General features: G+C 41.5%; 1 protein-coding gene and 2 long non-coding RNA genes across 3 annotated transcripts; 1 reads left to right on the top strand and 2 right to left on the bottom strand.

The window, feature by feature from the left end:
- Positions 1–3,679: 3,679 nt before the first annotated feature.
- LOC138965591 (uncharacterized) lies at positions 3,680–4,408 on the bottom strand. Its single transcript, XM_070337774.1, has one exon. It carries the CDS (start codon positions 4,406–4,408, stop codon positions 3,680–3,682), a length of 729 nt encoding a protein of 242 aa, XP_070193875.1.
- A 7,215-nt stretch (positions 4,409–11,623) lies between these two features.
- Positions 11,624–13,546, top strand: LOC138964757 (uncharacterized). The gene is made up of 2 exons (XR_011455202.1): positions 11,624–13,043; positions 13,080–13,546. It is a non-coding gene; the product is annotated as an uncharacterized lncRNA (long non-coding RNA).
- Positions 13,547–15,190: 1,644 nt separating this feature from the next.
- LOC138964758 (uncharacterized) lies at positions 15,191–21,895 on the bottom strand. Its single transcript, XR_011455203.1, has 2 exons — positions 20,580–21,895; positions 15,191–17,576 (listed from the first exon to the last, which is right to left on the bottom strand). It is a non-coding gene; the product is annotated as an uncharacterized lncRNA (long non-coding RNA).
- Between the last annotated feature and the right edge of the window lie 578 nt (positions 21,896–22,473).

Here is a 22,473-nt window from a genome sequence, read left to right on the forward strand (position 1 = left end):
AACGTTTTTTTCATTTTTTTGATAAATGTCTTTGATGACGTCATATCCGGCTTTTCGTGAAAGTTGAGGCGGCACTGTCACGCCCTCATTTTTCAACCAAATTGGTTGAAATTTTGGTCAAGTAATCTTCGACGAAGCCCGGACTTCGGTATTGCATTTCAGCTTGGTGGCTTAAAAATTAATTAATGACTTTGGTCATTAAAAATCTGAAAATTGTAAAAAAAATTTTTTTTATAAAACTATCCAAATTTACGTTTATCTTATTCTCCATCATTTGCTGATTCCAAAAACATATAAATATGTTATATTCGGATTAAAAACAAGCTCTGAAAATTAAATATATAAAAATTATTATCAAATTTTTTTTTCGAAATCAATCTAAAAACACTTTCATCTTATTCCTTGTCGGTTCCTGATTCCAAAAATATATAGATATGATATGTTTGGATTAAAAACACGCTCAGAAAGTTAAAACGAAGAGAGGTACAGAAAAGCGTGCTATCCTTCTCAGCGCAACGAATACCCCGCTCTTCTTGTCAATTCCACGGGCACTGCCTTTGCCACGGGCGGTGGAGTGACGATGCTACGAGTATACGGTCTTGCTGCGTTGCGTTGCGTTCAGTTTCATTCTGTGAGTTCGACAGCTACTTGACTAAATATTGTATTTTCGCCTTACGCGACTTGTTTATTGTTACTGTTGTACTGTTGTAGCACTTCCCCAGCTTGATGGTGAAGTCGCCATTTCCTCTTTCTACACAACCTTGTGATTGCGGATGTCTTGGTCGTCCATTGATGATCATCATCCCACTCCATACAGATGCCAATTCTTTTATTACGCCTGCCACAAATTCCTTGCCATTGTCTGACTGCAGTATTCTTGGAGCGCCAAACAAGCTGAAGGTGTTCTTCAAACACTCTGCGACTCCAGCTGCTCGTTTGGACTTCAATGGAAAGGCCCAACTGAACTTTGAATAGTGGTCTCTCATATGTAGAATCCAAAGGTAATCACCGTCAGGAACGCTGGTGAAATCTATCAGGTCCAGCTGCATCCGCGTCATAAATCCAAGAGAGATGATTGGCCGCCCAGCTGGTGTTTTTTTTATTGACACTCTTGTAGCGCATTCTCGACATGTTCCGAGAAATAGTTGAACTAGATCATGCTTAATCCAGGCATAGTTCGTGCGCACCTCCGTCCACGTTTTGCTTCTTCCGGAGTGTCCGACTCGAGAGTGGCACCTGAAAAATAAAACAACAATAACGACTAGAGCGAGAGAGGTATGACAAACCTTCGTAGTGTCGAAGATATCTACTTTCCAGACAAGTTAGACGTGTGTGTGTGTCAGAGAGAGAAAGAGACAGAGAGACAGGGAGAGAGACAGAGAGAGAGAGAGAGAGACAGAGAGAGAGAGAGAGAGAGAGAGAGAGAGAGAGAGAGAGAGAGAGACAGATAGATAGATAGAGAGGGAGAGAGAGTGAGACAGATAGAGAGAAAGAGAAAGAGAAAGAGAGAGAGAGAGAGAGACAGAGACAGAGACAGAGAGATATATGGATGACAAACCTTTCTGTGTGTGTGTGAGAGAGAGAGAGAGACAAAGAGAGAGAGAGACACACACATAGAGGGAGACAGAGAGAGAGAGACAGAGAGAGAGATGGATGACAAACCATTGTGTGTGCATGTGTGACACTGAGAGAGAGAGAGAGAGAGAGAGAGAGAGAGAGAGAGAGAGAGAGACAGAGAGAGACACACAGGGAGAGAGAGAGAGATGGATGACAAACCTTTGTGTGTGTGTGTGTGTGTGTGTGAGAGAGAGAGAGAGAGAGAGAGAAAGAAAGAGAGAGAGAGAGAGAAAGGGAGAGATAGAGAGAGAAAGAGAGAGAGAGAGCTAGAGAGAGATGGATGACAATCCTTTTCAGAGTGTCGAAGATATCTTCTTTGCAGACTACAGGGCAGGATGACTTCAAACAGTAAACAACATGCTGGCCGCCGATTTTTTGTAGTTTGAAATTTTTGATGCACCATGATTTAAAATGATGGCCAAACTCGCAACGTTCGCCTTTCTCCAAACTGAGAGCGGAGAGGATTTTCTCGTATCTCTCTTGGTGGATGCTGTAGGCATCGCGGTTCTTCTCTGCTAGCCCTGCGACAAGTTTGTCGTAGAGTTCGTAAAATTTGTCCCTCTGCTCTTGACCGTCCATTTTCTTTGCTCGAATTACAAAGAGATCCAAGTTTCAACTGTTTGACAAATTGTATCCCACACGGACAGAAGGTCGATGTTAATTTCAATTCTTGTGAACATTGTGAGCAATTGATAATGCACCACTAACACGAGATTTTCACCAGTGATTTATTACTTTTTAAATCTCGTGAACAGTGTTGACATCTGTAGAAAGTCCGATTCATCTCGTGAAAACATTGATCAAACTTTCTACCGGTAGAACGACCGATCGTAGTTTCTACTGGTAGAAAGTCCGATCTGAGTTTCTACCGGTAGAATCGCTGATTCTTCTCGTAAAAACATCGATCGGACTTTCTACCGGTAGAAACTCCGATCAGGCTTTCTACTGGTAGAATCGGCGATTCTACCAGATCGCTGGTTCTACCGTGACATATACGACTAGTGTCTGTCTGTCTGTTCGCGATGCACGGCCAAAGTTCTCGGTGGATCTTTTTCAAATTTGGACACCGTATTCAGCTACACCCCGGTCACAACCTCATCGATGAGATATTTCAACACGTGCTCTCAGCGCGCAGCGCTGTGCGCGCTGAACCGATTTTTTGTTGTTGTCGGGATCCACTACCAGTAACTCTTCCTTATCTTCTCCAGTGTTTTCAGCCGCGATTATCTCCCTTCCTCCGTGTGGCGTCAATCCATATTCCCATTACTACGTTACTATTTTTAGAAGGTCACTGCACGTTACTATTTTTAGAAGGTCTCCAGTGTTTTGCGCGTTTATCTCCTTTCCTTCGTGCGCCGGCAAAGCCGGCGTACACCCGGCAAAGCCGGGTCCCAGGCGCAGCCTGGTATTCGGCTCTACTTCTTCCCGGCGAAGTGGGTAATCATCTAGTCAAAGATATTTATCGAAAAAAAGAAAAAAACCGTCCGGGGATATCATTCCCAGGAACTTTCATGTCAAATTTCATAAAGATCGGTCCAGTAGTTTAGTCTGAATCGCTCTACACACACACGCACAGACAGACAGACAGACAGACAGACAGACAGACAGACAGACACACACACACACACACACACACACACACACACATACACCACGACCCTCGTCTCGATTCCCCCTCTATGTTAAATCATTTAGTTCTTCTTCTTCTTCTTCGTCGTTCACTATCATTTTGTGATTTGCGTGATGCAGCGCTTTTTGGCACCCAGGGGGTTCCGCATCTCCGGCTTCGGCCATGGACGTTGATCAGGGATCCCTCCCCTGGACCAATTGCCTTCCTGGGCTGTTGAACTTGGTCTGCCCGTGGTTCTTCTTCTTCTTCTCTCCGTTGGGACCGGGTTTATTTGATAAACGTAAGTGGTCCCGCGTTGATGTCACTTGTCGATTCCGGATGCGGTGTGTGCCTCTTGGAATCGGGATGACAATTTAAAAAAACCAGCACTGAGAAAGGGCAGGAACTGGATAGGTTGGGAGGGGTTTAAAACTATGTACAGGGGTTGAGGGATTAGGGGTTGCCCACTGGCGGCTGCAGGGGACTGCTACCGCGGAGACGTGAGCGGAACGACTCAAGGCTTGGGGCTGATGTCGTCGTCGTGGGAAGATGGTTCCAGTTGGAGATAGTCCGTGGGAAAAAGGTGTTGCATATGGCTTTATGGAAGTCCTGTTGCTGCCTCAGCCCATCTCCTCTTGTTCTTGCGTCGGAGCTATGGAGATAGTTCTTTTCATCTATGCCGACCATCTTGTGCTTGATTTTGTACAGCATCATGAGGCGATTGTTTTCTCGTCTATTTTCCAGAGTTTCCCATCCTAGGTTGTTCAGCATGTTGGTAACTACGCCAGGCGTTTTTTCAAAGTAGTTGTTATGGGCGTATCTGGCTGCTCTTCTCTGGACCATTTCTAATGCCTGCTTGTCATTTTCCTGATGTGGGTCCCACACTGTTGACGCGTATTCGAGAGTGGGACGAACCATGGTTGTGTAGGTAGCTGACTTCACCTTCATCGTGCATTCTTTGAAGTTTCTTCTGAGAAATCCCACGGTTCTGTTTCCTTTGGCGGTCACGTTCTTGATGTGATTGGTCCAAGATAGGTTTTCGGTGATGGTGACTCCTAAGTATTTGCTCTCCTTGGTAGTTTCGAGAGTCTGTCCATGTAGGTGGTAGGTGGACAATATCGGCGGCTTATTCTTGCCGGGAAGTATGCGGATGATGTTGCATTTGCTCGGGTTAAACTCCATTTGCCATTTCTGTTCCCAATTTTGGAGTGCGTTCAGATCTTCTTGAAGGAGGAGTGGATCTTGCTGCTTTGTTACTTTTTTATACAGCAGGCTATCGTCCGCAAAGAGCTTTAGTTTTGAATGTTTAACTGCCTCGGGCATGTCGTTTATGTAGATCAGGAATAGGAGGGGGCCTAGGACTGTACCTTGGGGCACCCCTGACGTCACTGGTCCAGCCGATGAATGAACACCTTCAAGTACTACTTGTTGCGTTCTATTTCGGAGTTTTCCTTCTCCTAGACTGGTTACCTACCATTGTTGTCGAGTCCAGTCTACCCGTTTGGAGGTTGCTGAGATGACCGCTTGTGTCCTTGGGCCTCTGTGCCGTCACACCGGTACTGTCCAGCACATCTCCGTCTTCACCAGAGCCCCGTTAGCCAGCAACCAACCCGTCCGCCATGGGAGAACCCTACCGGTATACTTCTCACAATGAAAAACACCCCCACGTTTTAGGGACAGTGAAATTTCAGCGATTTTCTTCCGACGGCATAGCTTGGTTCTGTTTCACCACCATACCACGATGAGGAGGGGATGGTCTTTATGGTGGAAACATTTAGTCAAAACTTGACTAAATGTAAAACGGAAAAAAAGATCAATGAAGGAGGATGCTCCCCGCCAACAGCAACAACAAGAACAACAAAAAGAAGAAGAAGAAGAAGAAGAAGAAGAAGAAGAAGAAGAAGAAGAAGAAGAAGAAGAAGAAGAAGAAGAAGAAGAAGAAGAAGAAGAAGAACAACAACAACAACAACAACAACAACAACAACAACAAGAAGAAGAAGAAGAAGAAGAACAAGAACAAGAACAAGAAGAAGAAGAACAAGAAGAAGAAGAAGAAGAAGAAGAAGAAGAAGAAGAAGAAGAAGAAGAAGAAGAAGAAGAAGAACAACAACAACAACAACAACAACAACAACAACAACAACAACAACAACAACAACAACAACAACAACAACAACAACAACAACAACAACAACAACAACAACAACAAGTCGCGTAAGGCGAAATAACAACATTTAGTCAAGCTGTCGAACTCACAGAATGAAACTGAACGCACTGCATTTTTTCCAGAAGACCGTACACTCGTAGCATCGTCTGTCCACGCGGCTCGTGGCAAAGGCAGTGAAATTAACAATCCATAAAAGCGCGGAAGCGGTTGCGCTGAGGAGGATAGCACGCTTTTCTATATCTCTATTCTTTTAAACTTTCTGAACGTGTCTTTAATCCAAACATATGATATCTATATATTTTTGGAATCAGGAACGGCCACGGAATAAGATGAAATTGTTTTTAAATCGATTTCGGAAATTTAATTTTAATCATAATTTTTATATTTTTAATTTTTAATCCGAATATAACATTTGTATATGTTTTTGGAATCAGAAAATGATGAAGAATACGATAAACGTAATTTTGGATCGTTTTATAAAAAAATAATTTTGATTACAATTTTCAGATTTTTAATGACCAAAGTCATTAATTAATTTTTAAGCCTCCAAGCTGAAATGCAATACCAAAGTCCGGCCTTCGTCGAAGATTGTTTGGCCAAAATTTCAATCAATTTGATTGAAAAATGAGGGTGTGACAGTGCTGCCTTAACTTTTACAAAAAGCCGGATATCACGTCATCAACGACATTTATCGAAAACAAGAAAAAATTCTGGAGATATCATACCCAGGAACTTTCATGTAAAAGTTCATAAAGATCAGTCCAGTAGTTTACTCTGAATCACTCTACACACACACGCGCACAGACAGACAGACAGACACACACACATACACACACATACATACACCACGACCCTCGTCTCGATTCCCCCTCTATGTTAGAAATTGACTAAATGTAAAAACTGACTCCGGTGTCACGAACTGAAAACTCTGCCTGAACAATCATTCTCATTGCGGTTAATGCGCATGCGCTAACATGGGGAGATTAATCAGGTCGTGAACAACCTAACCCCCTTACCCTAACCCTTACCCTAACCCTAATCCTAACCCTAACCCATGGTTCGTTCAGTCAAAGGGTCGCATTTGTCCAAGATTGGCGCATGCGCATTGACCGCAATGAGGTTTTAAGTTCGTGACACCGGCTCCCAAAGAAAGCGGTCAATCTGTCACGACTAGCAGTCGAAGCAATTTATTGGGGGGGGGGGGGGGGGGGGGAGGGGGGTGCGAGAATGGATATGTGTAGTTGGATTATGTGTGTATTGATGTGTACTTTTATGTGCCTATGAGTTCTGAGAGTGTTTTTTAATATGATGTTATATACACGAGACAAAAGAACAAAATATGTTTGTTACATTCAGACAAGTTTTATTGAATTGAATTGAATTGAATTAACTATGTTAGCTCATCATGTGGCCAATTTGACCTGCTAGATATCACAGCGTTCAGGATAGTACCCTTTTGTTAATCACATTAAAAATAACAGAAACACTCTGAACTTTCTGAATTGAAATATCAGAGTGAATGCTTTTAAGGTATGACACCTGTTTGTTTTATTGTCTTTTCAGAATGCACTTTACTGTGTAAAAAACAAAAATAACAACACAAAAAATTCTTAGTAACGGATGAAGCCAAAATTGCGGCATTTTACTCGAAGTATCACTTCATGCATTAATATGGTAGCCATTAACTGGTAATTGAAACTCTACGTTCTAACAGACATGCTTTGAACATGAGATCAATATTTAATTGGCACATGTCCGATATCATTTGCTAACATTCAGCATTTTAAAATTAACTCATAACCGTACGCTGTAATCCCGCTCTGGTAGTCCATAAAAGATGCACGACAGTCCGGTTGTTGGGACAGGCTTCCGATTCTGCTTCCGATGTTTTGAACTTTCATCCGGTTAAATATCCGCCATTTCGAGTCAACTAAGAGATGCGTGATTAAATGGAAAATTCATAATCTGCAACAACGATCACACGGATCACTGTTTATATTTTGGCACCATTTATTTTAAAGCAAACAACATTTAAGCTAATAATTATTTGTGTGCAGGCTTTTGTTCTTGTTTGATTGTATGCGCGTTTTTTTCGTATGTATAACATACAGAAAACTGAGCAGTAAATGGGTGTTCGATCCTGATCACTTCAAGTTGTTCCGAAGAAAGGCACTAGTAATGGCTTTAATTTAAATCGTCAAAACTAAAATCTTTAGTAAACGTATCAGGTTGCATATTTTTGTTTCTGGACTGTTAAATGTGTTTCATGCTTCATACATTCCTGTGGAACAGAGCAAGCTCTGTAGAATAAAATTGATAATATAAACCAGTGCAACTTGCATTTTCTATTGGCTCTACGGAAGCATATTGTAAGCATAACTTTAATAGACTCACTAGCAACGCGGAAGTCCTGGTTTACAAGTCTCATCGAAAAAGAACAAAAATCACACCCAAGAAGAATGTTCAACTGTCTTGATATTCGCATGTACAAGATTTGCCTTTTGTGGTAGTCGATTAGCTTCATTCAAATTAGTGCATAATTAGAATGCGTATTCTCGAAGTCAGAGATGTGGCTTTTAAAAAGACAATGAAATTCAAATGAACAAATCCGTGTTGGATTTTTCTTCCTGGTTTATTTATTGACGCGAGCAGTGTACAAAAAGGAAGGAATAGTTTACTTTCTGACATACAATCGACAAATGGCCGCAGAGGAATCGTGTTGGGCACTGTTGTGCTCTGCGCTCCTTTGGGGACTGTTCTGCTGCTCCAATACCCAAGGTAGGTGATATCTCAACTCTGATGACAGAGCGTGTTTCCAATGAGCTGCTTATCTCTAATTACTTTCAAACTAAAAAAGATGCATGTAGAATTGGGATTATGGTCTGTTCATTTGGTCGTGGCATTAAACAGACAGACTCTTAACATGTCAACATTGTGTAACCATGGTCATGAAATAATCCATCCATATTGTTAACACAAACTTTAAAATATGTAACCAAGATTTATGTTTTAATTTCTACATTAACCACTGCTGTCAAACGTTTTTTGTTCATGGGATATAAAGGTTACCAAACCCCCCCCCTCCCCCTCCCCCCCCTCCCCCCCCCCCCCCCCCTGATGGTTTATTTGGCATTACATCCTTGTCCTAGCATTGAGTTTGAATACGAATGATGTGTCTTTCAGCATGGTCCCGAATGAGGGCTTTCCTTCTCTGACACATTGTCTCGATATTACAAAATATATACAGAACAGCAGCATAAATGTAATCTATACGTTTATGTAAAGCATGGTAAAAATATTAACGAAAACACACACACACACACACACACACACACACACACACACACACACACACACACATATATATACCATATACACACATATATACACACACACACACACACACAAACACACACACACACACACACACACACACACACAAAATTGCTTAAAAAAAAGAAACACTGTAATCATTTGGTTATTTATCTTCCCGTGTCTTATGAACACTACGTTTCGTGACAATAAAGTTTATTCGTATTCGTATTCGTATTCGTATTCACACACACACACTCACACACACACACACACACACACCCACACACACACACACACACACACATACACACACACACACACACACACACACACACACACACACACACACAAACTCTGCCCACACGATACTATATTCAGTCCTTGTGTCTCTTCAAGCGCAAACAAACAGTTCACAAAATCAGTGGACAGTTTTCAACTGGGTCTGCTTCTTTCAAAGCAGCCTATACTCATAGTGGCCATATATTACAAACCAGACAGGAAATGAATGCAGTGTTTAATGAGACCATTCGTTCATTTCGCTTGGAAAAGTGATGCGAGATGTACGTTATTATCCTTGTGTAAATTCGGTATCGGTCAGTCAAACGGTCGTACAGTCCGCGGTAAATGTAAGATGGCCGCCAAAGATCGATTTCGAGGTTCACACAATCTACTAAGTCTAAAATAATATTTAAAAAATTGCTTGCAATGCATGCTTTGTCTGTGATTCGTGAAAATCGACACGATTTGTTGATTTTGTGTAAAGAAAAATTACTTATAACCAAAATAAAACGTTCTCGTTTTGCCGAGATGTTGTGACAAGCGTGACCTAACTAGTCTCCCTTGGTCATTTGCATATGATCTATCAATGACAACAGGACTTTCACACCTACGTGCGAGATGGACGAGCCCAGCCCCACGGGTAAAGTGTGCATGGTCGTCATCCAAATAGTAACGTACATCACTTTTGAGAATGAAACTGCTATAAATCGAGTGATTTCTTACGAAAAATGATAAAAACAATGTTTGAAAGGAAAAAGTATTCGTACCTGAATGATTCAGTCGAAAATCGAATGTTGTTGAATTTTTTTTTTTTGGGGTGGTGGTTTTGTGTAGGTGTTAGTGGTGCTTGGAGACCCAAATGGTCTGTGACATTCTTAGTTTATATGATCAAAGCTCATTGGCAATTGCAAATATTCTTAGGGAGGTAGGTTAGTCATGCTATCTAATTTTTACATTTAGTCAAGTTTTGACTAAATGTTTTAACATAGAGGGGGAATCGAAAAGAGGGTCGTGGTGTATGTGTGTGTGTCTGTGCGTGTGTGTGTGTGTGTGTGTGTGTGTGTGTGTGTGTGTGTGTGTGTGTGCGTGCGTGCGTGTAGAGCGATTCAGACAAAACTACTGGACCGATCTTTATGACATTTTACATGAGAGTTCCTTGGATTGATATCCCCGATTTTTTTTCTCCGTTTTTTCGATAAATGTCTTTGATGACGTCATATCCGGCTTTTCGTGAAAGTTGAGGCGGCACTGTCACGCTCTCATTTTTCAACCAAATTGGTTGAAATTTTGGTCAAGTAGTCTTCGACGAAGCCCGGACTTCGGTATTGCATTTCAGCGTGGTGGCTTAAAAATTAATTAATGACTTTGGTCATTAAAAATCTGAAAATTGTAAAAAAAAAAAAAAAAATTTATAAAACGATCCAAATTTACGTTTATCTTATTCTCCGTCATTTTCTGATTCCAAAAACATATAAATATGTTATATTTGGATTAAAAACAAGCTCTGAATATTAAAAATATAAAAATTAGTATCAAAATTCAATTTTCGAAATCAATTTAAAAACACTTTCATCTTATTCCTTGTCGGTTCCTGATTCTAAAAACATATAGATATGATATGTTTCGATTAAAACACGCTCAGAAAGTTAAAACGAAGAGAGGTATAGAAAAGCGTGCTATCTTTCTCAGCGCAACTACTAAACCGCTCTTCTTGTCAAATTCACTGCCTTTGCCACGAGCATGAGCGGTGGACTGACGATGCTACGAGTATACGGTCTTGCTGAAAAATTGCATTGCGTTCAGTTTCATTCTGTAAGTTCGACAGCTACTTGACTAAATGTTGTATTTTCGCCTTACGCGACTTGTTATTATTATTATTATTATTATTATCATGAGAGCTTATATAGCGCGAACCACAATTAACCGTTGCTCTCCGCGCTTTACATATTAATTTCTGCCGTTTGAAATTGAATTTTTTTACAGACAAACAGACATTTTTTACACACAATATATAACGCATTCACATCGGCCAGTAAACCTCAAGCCATTACGGCGAATATTTACTTTTCGCGGCCTATTATTCCAAGTCAAACGGGTATTTGGTGGACATTTTTTATCTATGCCTATACAATTTTGCCAGGAAAGACCCTTTTGTCAATCATGGGATCTTTAACGTGCACACCCCAATGTGGTGTACACAAAGGGACCTCGGTTTTTCGTCTCATCCGAAAGACTAGCACTTGAACCCACCACCTAGGTTAGGAAAGGGGGGAGAAAATTGCTAACGCCCTGACCCAGGTTCGAACTCGCAACCTCTCGCTTCCGAGCGCAAGTGCGTTACCACTCGACCACCCAGTCCATTTCAGGCTGTTTTGTTTTCCTCAGGCAAAATGTAATTAAAACTAATGAAAAAAATGTGTTTCAATTTGCATCCGGCAGTTGGGGTTAATTATGTTGCGTTTGGGGATGTGACTTTTTTTTTTTAGATGGGATATTATATCTGGTTTGTGGTTGTGGCTCCATTTTATCTGTGGGCAGGTATTTAAGTGTATAAAAGACATTACAATTCCAGGCAAGTGTTTCGTTACAATGGAACTTGGAAGAAAAGTGTTGTTCGGCAGTACAGTAAAACCCAAAATGGATACTTATCCTATAATGCGTTTAAAATCAAATATCCAAATGTGCGAGGCGATTTTGTATTGTATCAAGGTGTAATCCAGGCTGTTAAGAAATATCAGAGAAAAATCGGCTTAGAATTTGATAAATATTTTATTATGACAGAGCCCATTGTGTGGAAATGTATTTGTAAAGGTAAGACACAACTTATTTACAAAAAACTGATTGAACATACTGCGGTCCCAAAATGTATCGAAAAATGGTCTGAATCTTTAGACTGTTTGTTAGATAAGAAGGCTATTTTTCAACATGTTTTTAAAACAACAAATGACACTTGTCTGAGATGGTTCCAGTACCGATTATTGTACAGAATTTTGCCCACAGAAAGGTTTCTATTTTTGCGAAAAATTGTGGATACGTCATTGTGTACATTTTGTGGTAGAAATGAAGAAACCCTTTTACATATGTTTTGGGAGTGTGATAAAGTGCAGACTTTTTGGATAGAATTTGTAAATTGGCTAAAGGCGAACTGCACCCATTGCGACAATTTAAAACTGTCTAAAGAACTGGTTCTTCTTGGAGTGTTTAACAATGTAGTCACCGATAAAGCTTTTGATGTGTTATTAATCTGTGCCAAACACCATGTATATATTTCCAAAATGAACAAAAAGACCCCTCATTTTCAGACATTTAGTAGAAACTTTAAGCAAAGATTTATTTGTGAAAAGTATAACGCAGTTGTGAATAATACAGTAGATAAATTCTACAAGGATTGGCGCCTGTATATGCACGTTTTGATGTAACCCTTAGGTTTTTTCGTTCTTAAAACCTTTTGATAATGCGACCACCAAACCACTGAACATCCCCCCCTCCCCATTCCATCTTCCCACCCCATGTATGTTGTAATTGTCCAAGTGTGCTTTTCTGTTATATGATTCTGTCCTTTCGGTTAGGTGATGTCCTGTAATGTACAGCATATTCATGTAAAAAAAAAAACTGTACAAAAAGAGAATAAAAAAAAAAATAAAAAAACCTGTCTCTAAAGGACACCCTTGGGGTATGGTAATGGTGTCCCTATTAGACAGGTGTCCTTTCTTCACAGGTGGAGGGGCTGGGGCAATATTTTACAAAGAACACGTAAAATGTACAAGACACTTTTTGTCAATTCTGGAGTATGTATTTATTTTTCAACATAAAACACAAGGTAAAAACTTAAATAAAATTAATTAAATAAAATAAACTTAAATAAAATTACCAGATCATTGTACGAGGCACAGATTGAGGGCGGTGACAGGAATAGAGAGAGAGAGAGAGAGAGAGAGAGAGAGAGAGAGAGAGAGAGAGAGAGAGAGAGAGAGAGACTGACTGACTATTAGGGTTTAACGTCCTCTTAGACCAACTGGTCTATATTGGGACAGGTATTGGTAATACGCTGAAGATATGGTGTGCTACTTTCATCGAACGCAGAAGAAGAAGAAGGTGTGATACTTTGATTCGAACAAGCCCGCTGTGGCTGTCTCCTTCGACACACCAGCATTGGGTTTGTCTCGTTGAAATGTTGATGCTTGCATATGGTTTTTTTAGTGTGTGTGTGTGTGTGTGTGTGTGTGTGTGTGTGTGTGTGTGTGTGTGTGTGTGTGTGTGTGTGTGTGTGTGTGTGTGTGTGTGTGTGTAACTTAGAAAAGGGACAGGAATGACTGATGCACAGACACTTTGTTGGGATTTCCTGGTTTTGTCATTAACATCCTCGTCCTAAGCGCGTAAGCCACGATGCTAGCTCAAAAAGCCTAACGTCATGCTATTATCACTCACTGCTCTTACAAACGAACACACACAAACCTATGAATAAAGTAGATCTTACGGGATTTAACGTTTTTTTAACTGCCAAAATTTTACTTTTTATTCTTGTTGAAATTCACAACATTTCATAAAGATCGGTGAAAAATTAGAAAATAACGGTTAATAACTGACAAAAGCTTGTTTTTCTTCTGAAAAGTACGTATTGAAACTCAGTTATGGACAACGGACCTACTCACAAAATTTCATAAAGATTGGTGAAAAAACGGGATTTAACGGTTTTTTAACTGCCAAAAATCAACTTTTTATTCTTGTTGAAATTCAGTTAGGGACAACCAACCTAACCACAACATTTCATAAAGATCGGTGAAAAATTAGAAAATAACGGTTTATAAAGTTTTTTTTAACTGCCAATAATTAACTTTTTCTTCTTGAAAAGTTTGTATTGGAGATCAGTTAGGGACAATGGATCACTGTGCCAATGTTGGTGTAAATCCGACGATTAGGGACCAAGAAACAAGGAGCAGAGTGTTTTTTGGCGGTTAAACTGTCATTTTAACAGTTTAATGATTTGGTGAAATTTCTTCCACCACAATACTATACAATGTTTTATCTACCCATTATTGCAAGAACCCCAAAATCACATTTTTTTGGAAAAATCGCTTTCACCCATGCTAGAACCTCCCCTTGAATACATCAAAATGCCCAAGGATGACAGAGTGTCATCCGTCGGATCTGTAATCTACAGACATCACAGAGTTCAAAACAGTCAAAACATTCTCCGAGGTATTTTTTGAGGGGTTAAGGTCAAAATCGGGAAATGACGACCTGACTATATTAATGTTGGTGTGGGTAAGAAAGGAGATGTGGTTTTTAGCAGAATAAAACTGTTTTTATTGGTATGGGCCACCTGGGGCAGTTAAAAACCCGTTATAAACCGTTATTTTCTAATTTTTCACCGATCTTTATGAAATGTTGTGGTTAGGTTGGTTGTCCCTAACTGAATTTCAACAAGAATAAAAAGTTGATTTTTGGCAGTTAAAAAACCGTTAAATCCCGTTTTTTCACCAATCTTTATGAAATTTTGTGAGTAGGTCCGTTGTCCATAACTGAGTTTCAATACGTACTTTTCAGAAGAAAAACAAGCTTTTGTCAGTTATAAACCGTTATTTTCTAATTTTTCACCGATCTTTATGAAATGTTGTGAATTTCAACAAGAATAAAAAGTAAAATTTTGGCAGTTAAAAAAACGTTAAATCCCGTTTTTTCAGGAATCTGTCAGTGTGTCCAAAAAGTGTTACACAAACACCATTTTTTAGACTTGCTTTATCTTATTAATGTTGTTGTGGGTAAGAAAGGAGATGTGGTTTTTAACAGAATAAAACTGTTTTTATTGGTATGGGCCACCTGGGGGGGGGGGGGGGGGGTCAGTATAGTGTCTTGAGCACTTAAGATGGCGGACAAGATGGATTCCAGACTGCAAAATAGTCGAAACTGCATGCTATAAACTAGCAGAACTGTATTTATTACGAGACAACAACCATGCAACACAAAAACCACCCTTGGCATCACAAATGACATTCTATCCCAATCACTATCCTACCACTGATCCTCCAGTTGTGGTCTCACACATAACCTTTTTTCAACTGGGCGATCGCAGTTAGGATACCAATCCAAATAACCGTTACAGTTATGCTGGGCCAATTATACTTTGTCAATGTAATTACAAAAGTGATGATCAGCAATTCGCTCTACTATGCCAAGGGAGGTAAGTTGAAGACACAAGAGGTATGAACAGTTCAATTCACATTTATTCATGTTTTCCACATGTTGCAATCTTTGTATTATACATATTTGGCATATGAATGGGCACGGATAGGTAGCAGATAGACATGGTTAAAGTGAACACTATTAGCAACCCCTTCCCCCCCAGTTAGCTGGCCCCAGATTGACTGACCAGCAACAGGTCTTTCTGACCATCCTAGCACTACCTCAGCTAGCATGTGGGTGATGTAAACCAACCCAGTGCTTTCTTTAGGCATACATGCTGCTGCTTTTGTAAGTGCGCTGCTCCCAGCTCCTCACAGAGGAATTCTAGGCTTTCAGGCTATCTGGAGGTGACAGGACCCCGAACCGCACCACATCCCGTGGCTTGTTAGGGCTCACACTGGGGTCCTGCAGTACAGCTACGAAAAGCTCTAAAAAGGTTACATTTTCACTAGAAATTACATGTTTTAAAACTTTAACAAACTGAAATAGACAGACATGTAAAGTGTTCCCCTTTTCCATGCCTATCTTCCGCCATTCGTGCCGAGCAGACAACATACACACACGCGCGCACGCAAAAAACATGATGATACGCTAAAGGACGACAAATTATACATTTCTACAACACGTGTTAAAGCAATTAAGTAAATATTACCACCAAGACAAGACAAAGGGGATGGTGGGTGGGCTTTTTCATTCAAACTATGCATATTTATCCAAATGAGTGTTAAACTAAGTACGCGACTATTACACATTACTACATGACAAAGGGGATGGAGGGTGGGCTTTTTCCTTGTAGCAAATTCGTTTAGCGTTGTTCTCTGTGTAGACTCAGGATCAGAAGAGGCTAAAGCTAGACTCTTCCCACGTGACACTGAGTCTGCATACAACTGAACCGTTTAGGGATAAGTGTGTTCTTTAGCCTCCATCGAATGTTAGGCTAAAAGATGGTTGTAGCTCGTCATAAAATCATTTATGGCAGAAGCCGAAATGTATTTATTACGAGACAACAACCATGCAACACAAAAACCACCCTTGGCATCACAAATGACATTCTATCCCAATCACTATCCTACCACTGATCCTCCAGTTGTGGTCTCACACATAACCTTTTTTCAACTGGGCGATCGCAGTTAGGATACCAATCCAAATAACCGTTACAGTTATGCTGGGCCAATTATACTTTGTCAATGTAATTACAAAAGTGATGATCAGCAATTCGCTCTACTATGCCAAGGGAGGTAAGTTGAAGACACAAGAGGTATGAACAGTTCAATTCACATTTATTCATGTTTTCCACATGTTGCAATCTTTGTATTATACATATTTGGCATATGAATGGGCACGGATAGGTAGCAGATAGACATGGTTAAAGTGAACACTATTAGCAACCCCTTCCCCCCCAGTTAGCTGGCCCCAGATTGACTGACCAGCAACAGGTCTTTCTGACCATCCTAGCACTACCTCAGCTAGCATGTGGGTGATGTAAACCAACCCAGTGCTTTCTTTAGGCATACATGCTGCTGCTTTTGTAAGTGCGCTGCTCCCAGCTCCTCACAGAGGAATTCTAGGCTTTCAGGCTATCTGGAGGTGACAGGACCCCGAACCGCACCACATCCCGTGGCTTGTTAGGGCTCACACTGGGGTCCTGCAGTACAGCTACGAAAAGCTCTAAAAAGGTTACATTTTCACTAGAAATTACATGTTTTAAAACTTTAACAAACTGAAATAGACAGACATGTAAAGTGTTCCCCTTTTCCATGCCTATCTTCCGCCACCAAACAGCTATTCTATAGATGTTTTTCGCCAATCCGTACCCATTCCAGCCCCCTTTTAGCCTAAAATCATAGCTGTTAATTGCAGTTCAAAGTCAGCTTTGAACTGGTCCAGCCCCTTGGTGCTCAAATGCACCCCATCTTCGGCAAGGTAGCTGTGGTCAAAATTTGGGTGGTAAACAATCCGTCCCTTTTCTTTCTCTTGCATAATGCGGCCTCTCGCCTTTCGGTTTAATTTTTTTTTTTTTTTTTTTTTTTTTTTTTTTTTGGCGGGAATTTTCTCCCCCGTTGGAAAAGCTTTCATGTCTCCACGAATTTCGCGGGAGCATGTCCGACCAGACAACGGTCGCCTTCGGGCAAAAAGCCCTAACAAAGCATACCAGTTCATCGAGTTCCTCACGCCAGTGCTTCTGGTCAACCCGGCACACGTCGTTCCCTCCGACATGGAGTACCACATAGCTCGGTGAGGGGGCGTCCTCCAGTGCTTCAATCAGCTTGGCCCGAGCCCGGGGAAACCCAAGGCCGGACTTCCCAGCCCACACCACCGGCAGCGGTAGCTGAAGCCCAGTGCCTTTTGTACTGCAGAACTGCTGCAGCCTGACCACCAGACTTGATCCCAGGATAAGGACTCCTGGAACTACGATAGAGAAGGTGGATTAGGACTAAAACATGAACTCATTTCTATACATGTACCTTTTGTCGTCACTACTTGGAGGTGACCACCTTCCAAAGCAGTAACTCTGAAATATTAAAGAAAAACACAAAGTAAAAAACAAACGCTGCAGCGGTGTGAACCAGCCTCATACAAAACACACAAAATCTTTTGGCGGTGAAAACCTGGCCACTATTCTAAAGCCGAAATGTGTTTATGACAATACCAACAACCATGCAACACAATAAATAAAAACACAAGGCTTGTGATCAGATAAGCATGGTTAGGGGGGTAACTGCTTTATCATGAAATTCAACCCCTCCTTAGGGGGGAAACTGCTTAATCATGAAATTGAATCCCTCCAAAAGCTGGCCCATGTTAGCTGGCAACAACGTGTCTGAGCTCCCGCTGCAAACCTTCATTTACCCCTGAGTCAGCATGGTCGGGGTGTGAAACCATTACCATGTGCTTGCTTTACGGCACCCATGCTGCTGTTTTGCGGGGCTTTGCTACCAGCCCCAGGCTTCAGTCTTCTGGAGGGAGCAGGATCCAGAACCGGCCACGGGGTAGACAACCCCCCGTGGTTACGCTAGCCACATCCCGTGGTTCGCTTGGGCTCACATTGTGGACCCTGCCTAAGTCAGGTAAAATTCACCAAAATACAACAGAATGCAGTGTCCCCCTTTACCATGCTTATCTCCCGCCACATACAGCTATGCAATAGATGTTCCGCCAATCCTTAACACCAATTCAATCCTTGAGTCTCTGAAAAGTGATAGGTTTCCTTTGATCCTGTCGTCTATCCAGCTTAGCCATGCCCTGCAATAACTTCTTCAACAGGAAATGCTCTGTGGGGTCATCCCATCCATTCAGCTTGTGTTTTGCACCAATCCCAGCCAAATAGGTGCGAGCCGTTGTATGGGCCCTTCCCGTTAGTGAGAGATGGGCAGCAAAATGAATAACATGCTGTGACGGTACAGGCCATTCATATGAGTGCCATTCATAGCTGCTGTGGTGGCTGCCCCGATGCGGAATGAGTGGGAGGTGAATCTGTTCACCTCCCAGCCCAGTGCTTTCGCCCCACTTTTCAGAATGGCCTGGAACTGGTAGCGGCTTAGAGGCGCGCCATCAAAATGCTTGAAGAGCAGCCCTGACCCGCTGGGTCTGACTTGTAGATAAGCCTGCATGGCCAATACTGGGCAGGCTTCCGGATGCCTCTCTGCGACGCTCTACTTTGTCTGCGGCAATGGGCAATAGGGGCTCCTAAATCGCAAAAAGTTGATAGCATACTGTCCAACATTGCTTGAGCTTGCTCCTCGAAGCACCACCCCCACGAAATTCATCCAAGTAGTGGATTACATCACAGGAGAAGTTAGCTTGTTTCATGCACCACTCTAGAAAGGTACTAAATTTCTCAAAAAGGGGGGGGCACGAGCTAGAACATCCAAATGGCAGTGCCTTGTCAACAAAGAACATGCCTTCGACCAACATGCCCATCAATCCAAAATCTAAAGGGTGTAAAGGAAGGAGTCTGAATGCAGACTTGATATCCATTCATACATGTTACTGCATGAAAAGTTGTGTATTGTACGGCGCATAGCTTAGCTGATATACCTCCGTTAACCGAACTATCCTCATGAGGTTATGAAAGATCAAATATCAGTCTGTGTTCTCCTGGTGTAAACTTCCACCAACCCCACAGGGGAGACAATCAAGTCTTTCATGCTTTCTTTCTCCCTGATATGGTATCCTAAAGCCCTGGCTAAAATCCTTCCCTAAGAACCTGAGCATCAGCTTGATTGGGGTACTGTTCTAATGTATGAACTAACTTCACCAGGCAGATGGGCGAGGTGGCTAAGCCATCTAAGCCCTGGCTTGGAGGGGTGTCAACCGCCTCGCAGCTACTTTTGTCCGTTACCAAAGTGAAAGGGCTGCCCAGAGCCTGATTCTCCCTTTTCAGCGCTTTGCCCCTGCTGACTTGCTACAACCAGCTCTAAAATGTTCTATTACGCCCACATAATGCCTCATATAAACTTCGCATCGACACTTTGGGATAACTGCGGTGATGTTCATTTAAAGAGACTCAATTCCCTGCATCGCCGAGCTGCAAAACTTATTCTGCATGGTTTGAATAGGTCCACGGATGATAAACTAAAGCTCTTGAATTTCCTCCCCTTGAAAGATCAGTTGACGTTAAACGAGACTGTGTACATGTATAAAATTCTAAATGACGACTGTCCTAAATATTTGCAATCACATTTCAAACATGCCTAAAGGGGTATGGGTCCCAAAAATTCGTCCCTCCTATACCTCGCATAGACCTCTACAAATCGAGCTTAGCCTTCTCGGGAGCGTTTCTCTGGAACTCCTTCCCCCAACAGATAAGAAATGCAACTTCAGTGAAAATGTTTAAGAGACAGTCACGTTCACACATCATTCGTGAATGAAATGTCTTGTTCGATTGTTATTTTGTTAAACATTTTGCACTAGTGTTGACGGATGTGTAGCTGATCGGAGCAACTTTATTCCCAATGAAAGGCATAACTATGTCAATGTAATTTTGTGTTCTCCTTATGTAATTCCTTAAATGCACATTGTGTTGCATTCCATACAATGTATTTCTGTATTTTATATGATTGAATTCATATTTGTAATGTGCGTCTGTCTTTATATAAATAAATAAATCCCTGCGCCTTGAATATGTGCGCAATATAAATTGCATAAAATAAGAATTAAAAATTAAAATAAATCCCTGCGCTTAGAACTGTACCCACGGAATACGCGCAATATAAGCCTCATATTGATTGATTGATATGTGTTGTATAAAGGACAGGTTGGAAGAATAGGCTTTGCCTAAAACCTTTATCCTTTTGTAATAAAGTTCTGAGCCTGAGTCTAACGCCCTAATCCTGGCTTCAAATTTTTGTCTAGCCTGATTGGCCGCCACCTCTAGGGATTTTAACCTGTTAACGAAGCCCGCATCAGTACCTTGCTGTTGTTGAGGTTCTTGTCTGCTGGCGTGCTCCGCCTCTTCAAACCAGGCCCCCTGGCTGTCACTGTCACTGCTGGGCACGTGGGAAGACGCAGCTGCGGTCCCTGTCCGGCGCTGTATTTTGTTCTCAGCCTCCCTCGGCCTAGGCAGCTCCTCCTGTGGCCTTGTCGGTCTCTTCCCCTGGGTTGCTCTAGGAGGTCGGCCTCCCGAACATGTTGTTACCTGATCAACTAAGTAACTGTTACACAATTAGTATATTATTATTAACATTGTTATCAGTTGTTGCCCTGCATACTCGGCTTGCTTGTTATTCCTGCTGTTGGGTGAACTTCTAATTTTTGTTAGTGCTACTGCTACGCCACTAGTATTGCTAACATTTGCACTCCAAAGCTAGTGATTCAACACCAAATAAACAAAGGGAAGTAATCGCTCTTTATGCATGCATACGCATGTTATGGGGTAAGCGAGAGTAACGGAACCTTATCCCGGCACCTGAGAGAATCACAAGCATTGAAATGAACAAGCTACTTTCATCCTCAATGAATATTCGATGGAATTGATTACTTCCGAATTTCTCGTTCGAACTTGGGCAGGTAAGCTTGTTAGCTTTGGGGTGAAACTCGCCACTCTAAAAGCAACCCGATTCCACTGCTTGTTCAAAGTAGGTCGCATGACTCATCACGCGCGTGCACAGTGTAAACTCATGCTGCTGGAAGCTTACTGCTATTTTTAGCTCGTTACGACATTCACTGATTCAGGAGGAATAAGTTCGAAAACGTTGCCCGACGGCAGCACTGTCCCCAACTAAAGGTAGCAGATTAAAGAGTTCCTCTAGTGTAGCGATAGGCGATATCCTCCAGCGCAAAATCCCTTCCAGCGCTGTGGCTGTTAATTGTTAGTGCCAGCCCCCGTTCTGCCATCCCGGGAACAAAGGAAACCGGTCTTCTGTCGACCCACGCTTCCGATCGATTAAGTTAAAGTCATTAATCTACTGACAAAATTCACGATTCTTTCACCTAATAAACTTAAGACTACTAAAGATAAAAGAGAGTAAAATTGAAACCCTGATCGTCGCTTGCGGATGCTTGGTCGTCTTTTTTCTTTTTCCTTGTAGCAAATTCGTTTAGCGTTGTTCTCTGTGTAGACTCAGGATCAGAAGAGGCTAAAGCTAGACTCTTCCCACGTGACACTGAGTCTGCATACAACTGAACCGTTTAGGGATAAGTGTGTTCTTTAGCCTCCATCGAATGTTAGGCTAAAAGATGGTTGTAGCTCGTCATAAAATCATTTATGGCAGAAGCCGAAATGTATTTATGTATGTTTTCCGGGAGATAAAACTGGAGTTAATATGCATAACAACAGTTACATGATTAGCAGACACAATAACCCGAATGACTGGTCTGTTGAGGGACCGTTAAAACTGGTTAACGGAGCAGGATGATATAGTTAGTTTTAGCAATATATTTTTTCAGTTACAGCTAATGGTTTAAGCTTATTATGTGTTGTGGGCTTTGATTACTGTTGCACTTTGCTTGACCTTCATCGCATTTCAAGGTCATATGAATGTCAAATGTTCATTCAAATGATAAAGAATTATACTATTTTTGAAGATAAAATGACGAAATGTGTTCATCTTCTTAAAACTTGCCATGAATAAAAGCGTTCACCAACACTGAAGGTCACACGTTTTCAAGGTCAAACAATTTCAAGGTCATATATTTTAATGTCTGCAAAACCATCACTTAGCACGTGCATCACTACAAAGATCACTGTCAAGAAGACGAAGCTGAGATTGTATGGCCATGTAACAAGAACAGGCGGGCTCTCCAAGACCATCTTACAGGGTATGGTGCGCGGAAAGAGAAGATAGAGAAGACAAATGAACAGAGG

The sequence above is a fragment of the Littorina saxatilis genome, linkage group LG4 (assembly GCF_037325665.1).
Source record: "Littorina saxatilis isolate snail1 linkage group LG4, US_GU_Lsax_2.0, whole genome shotgun sequence".
Classification (NCBI taxonomy): domain Eukaryota; kingdom Metazoa; phylum Mollusca; class Gastropoda; order Littorinimorpha; family Littorinidae; genus Littorina; species Littorina saxatilis.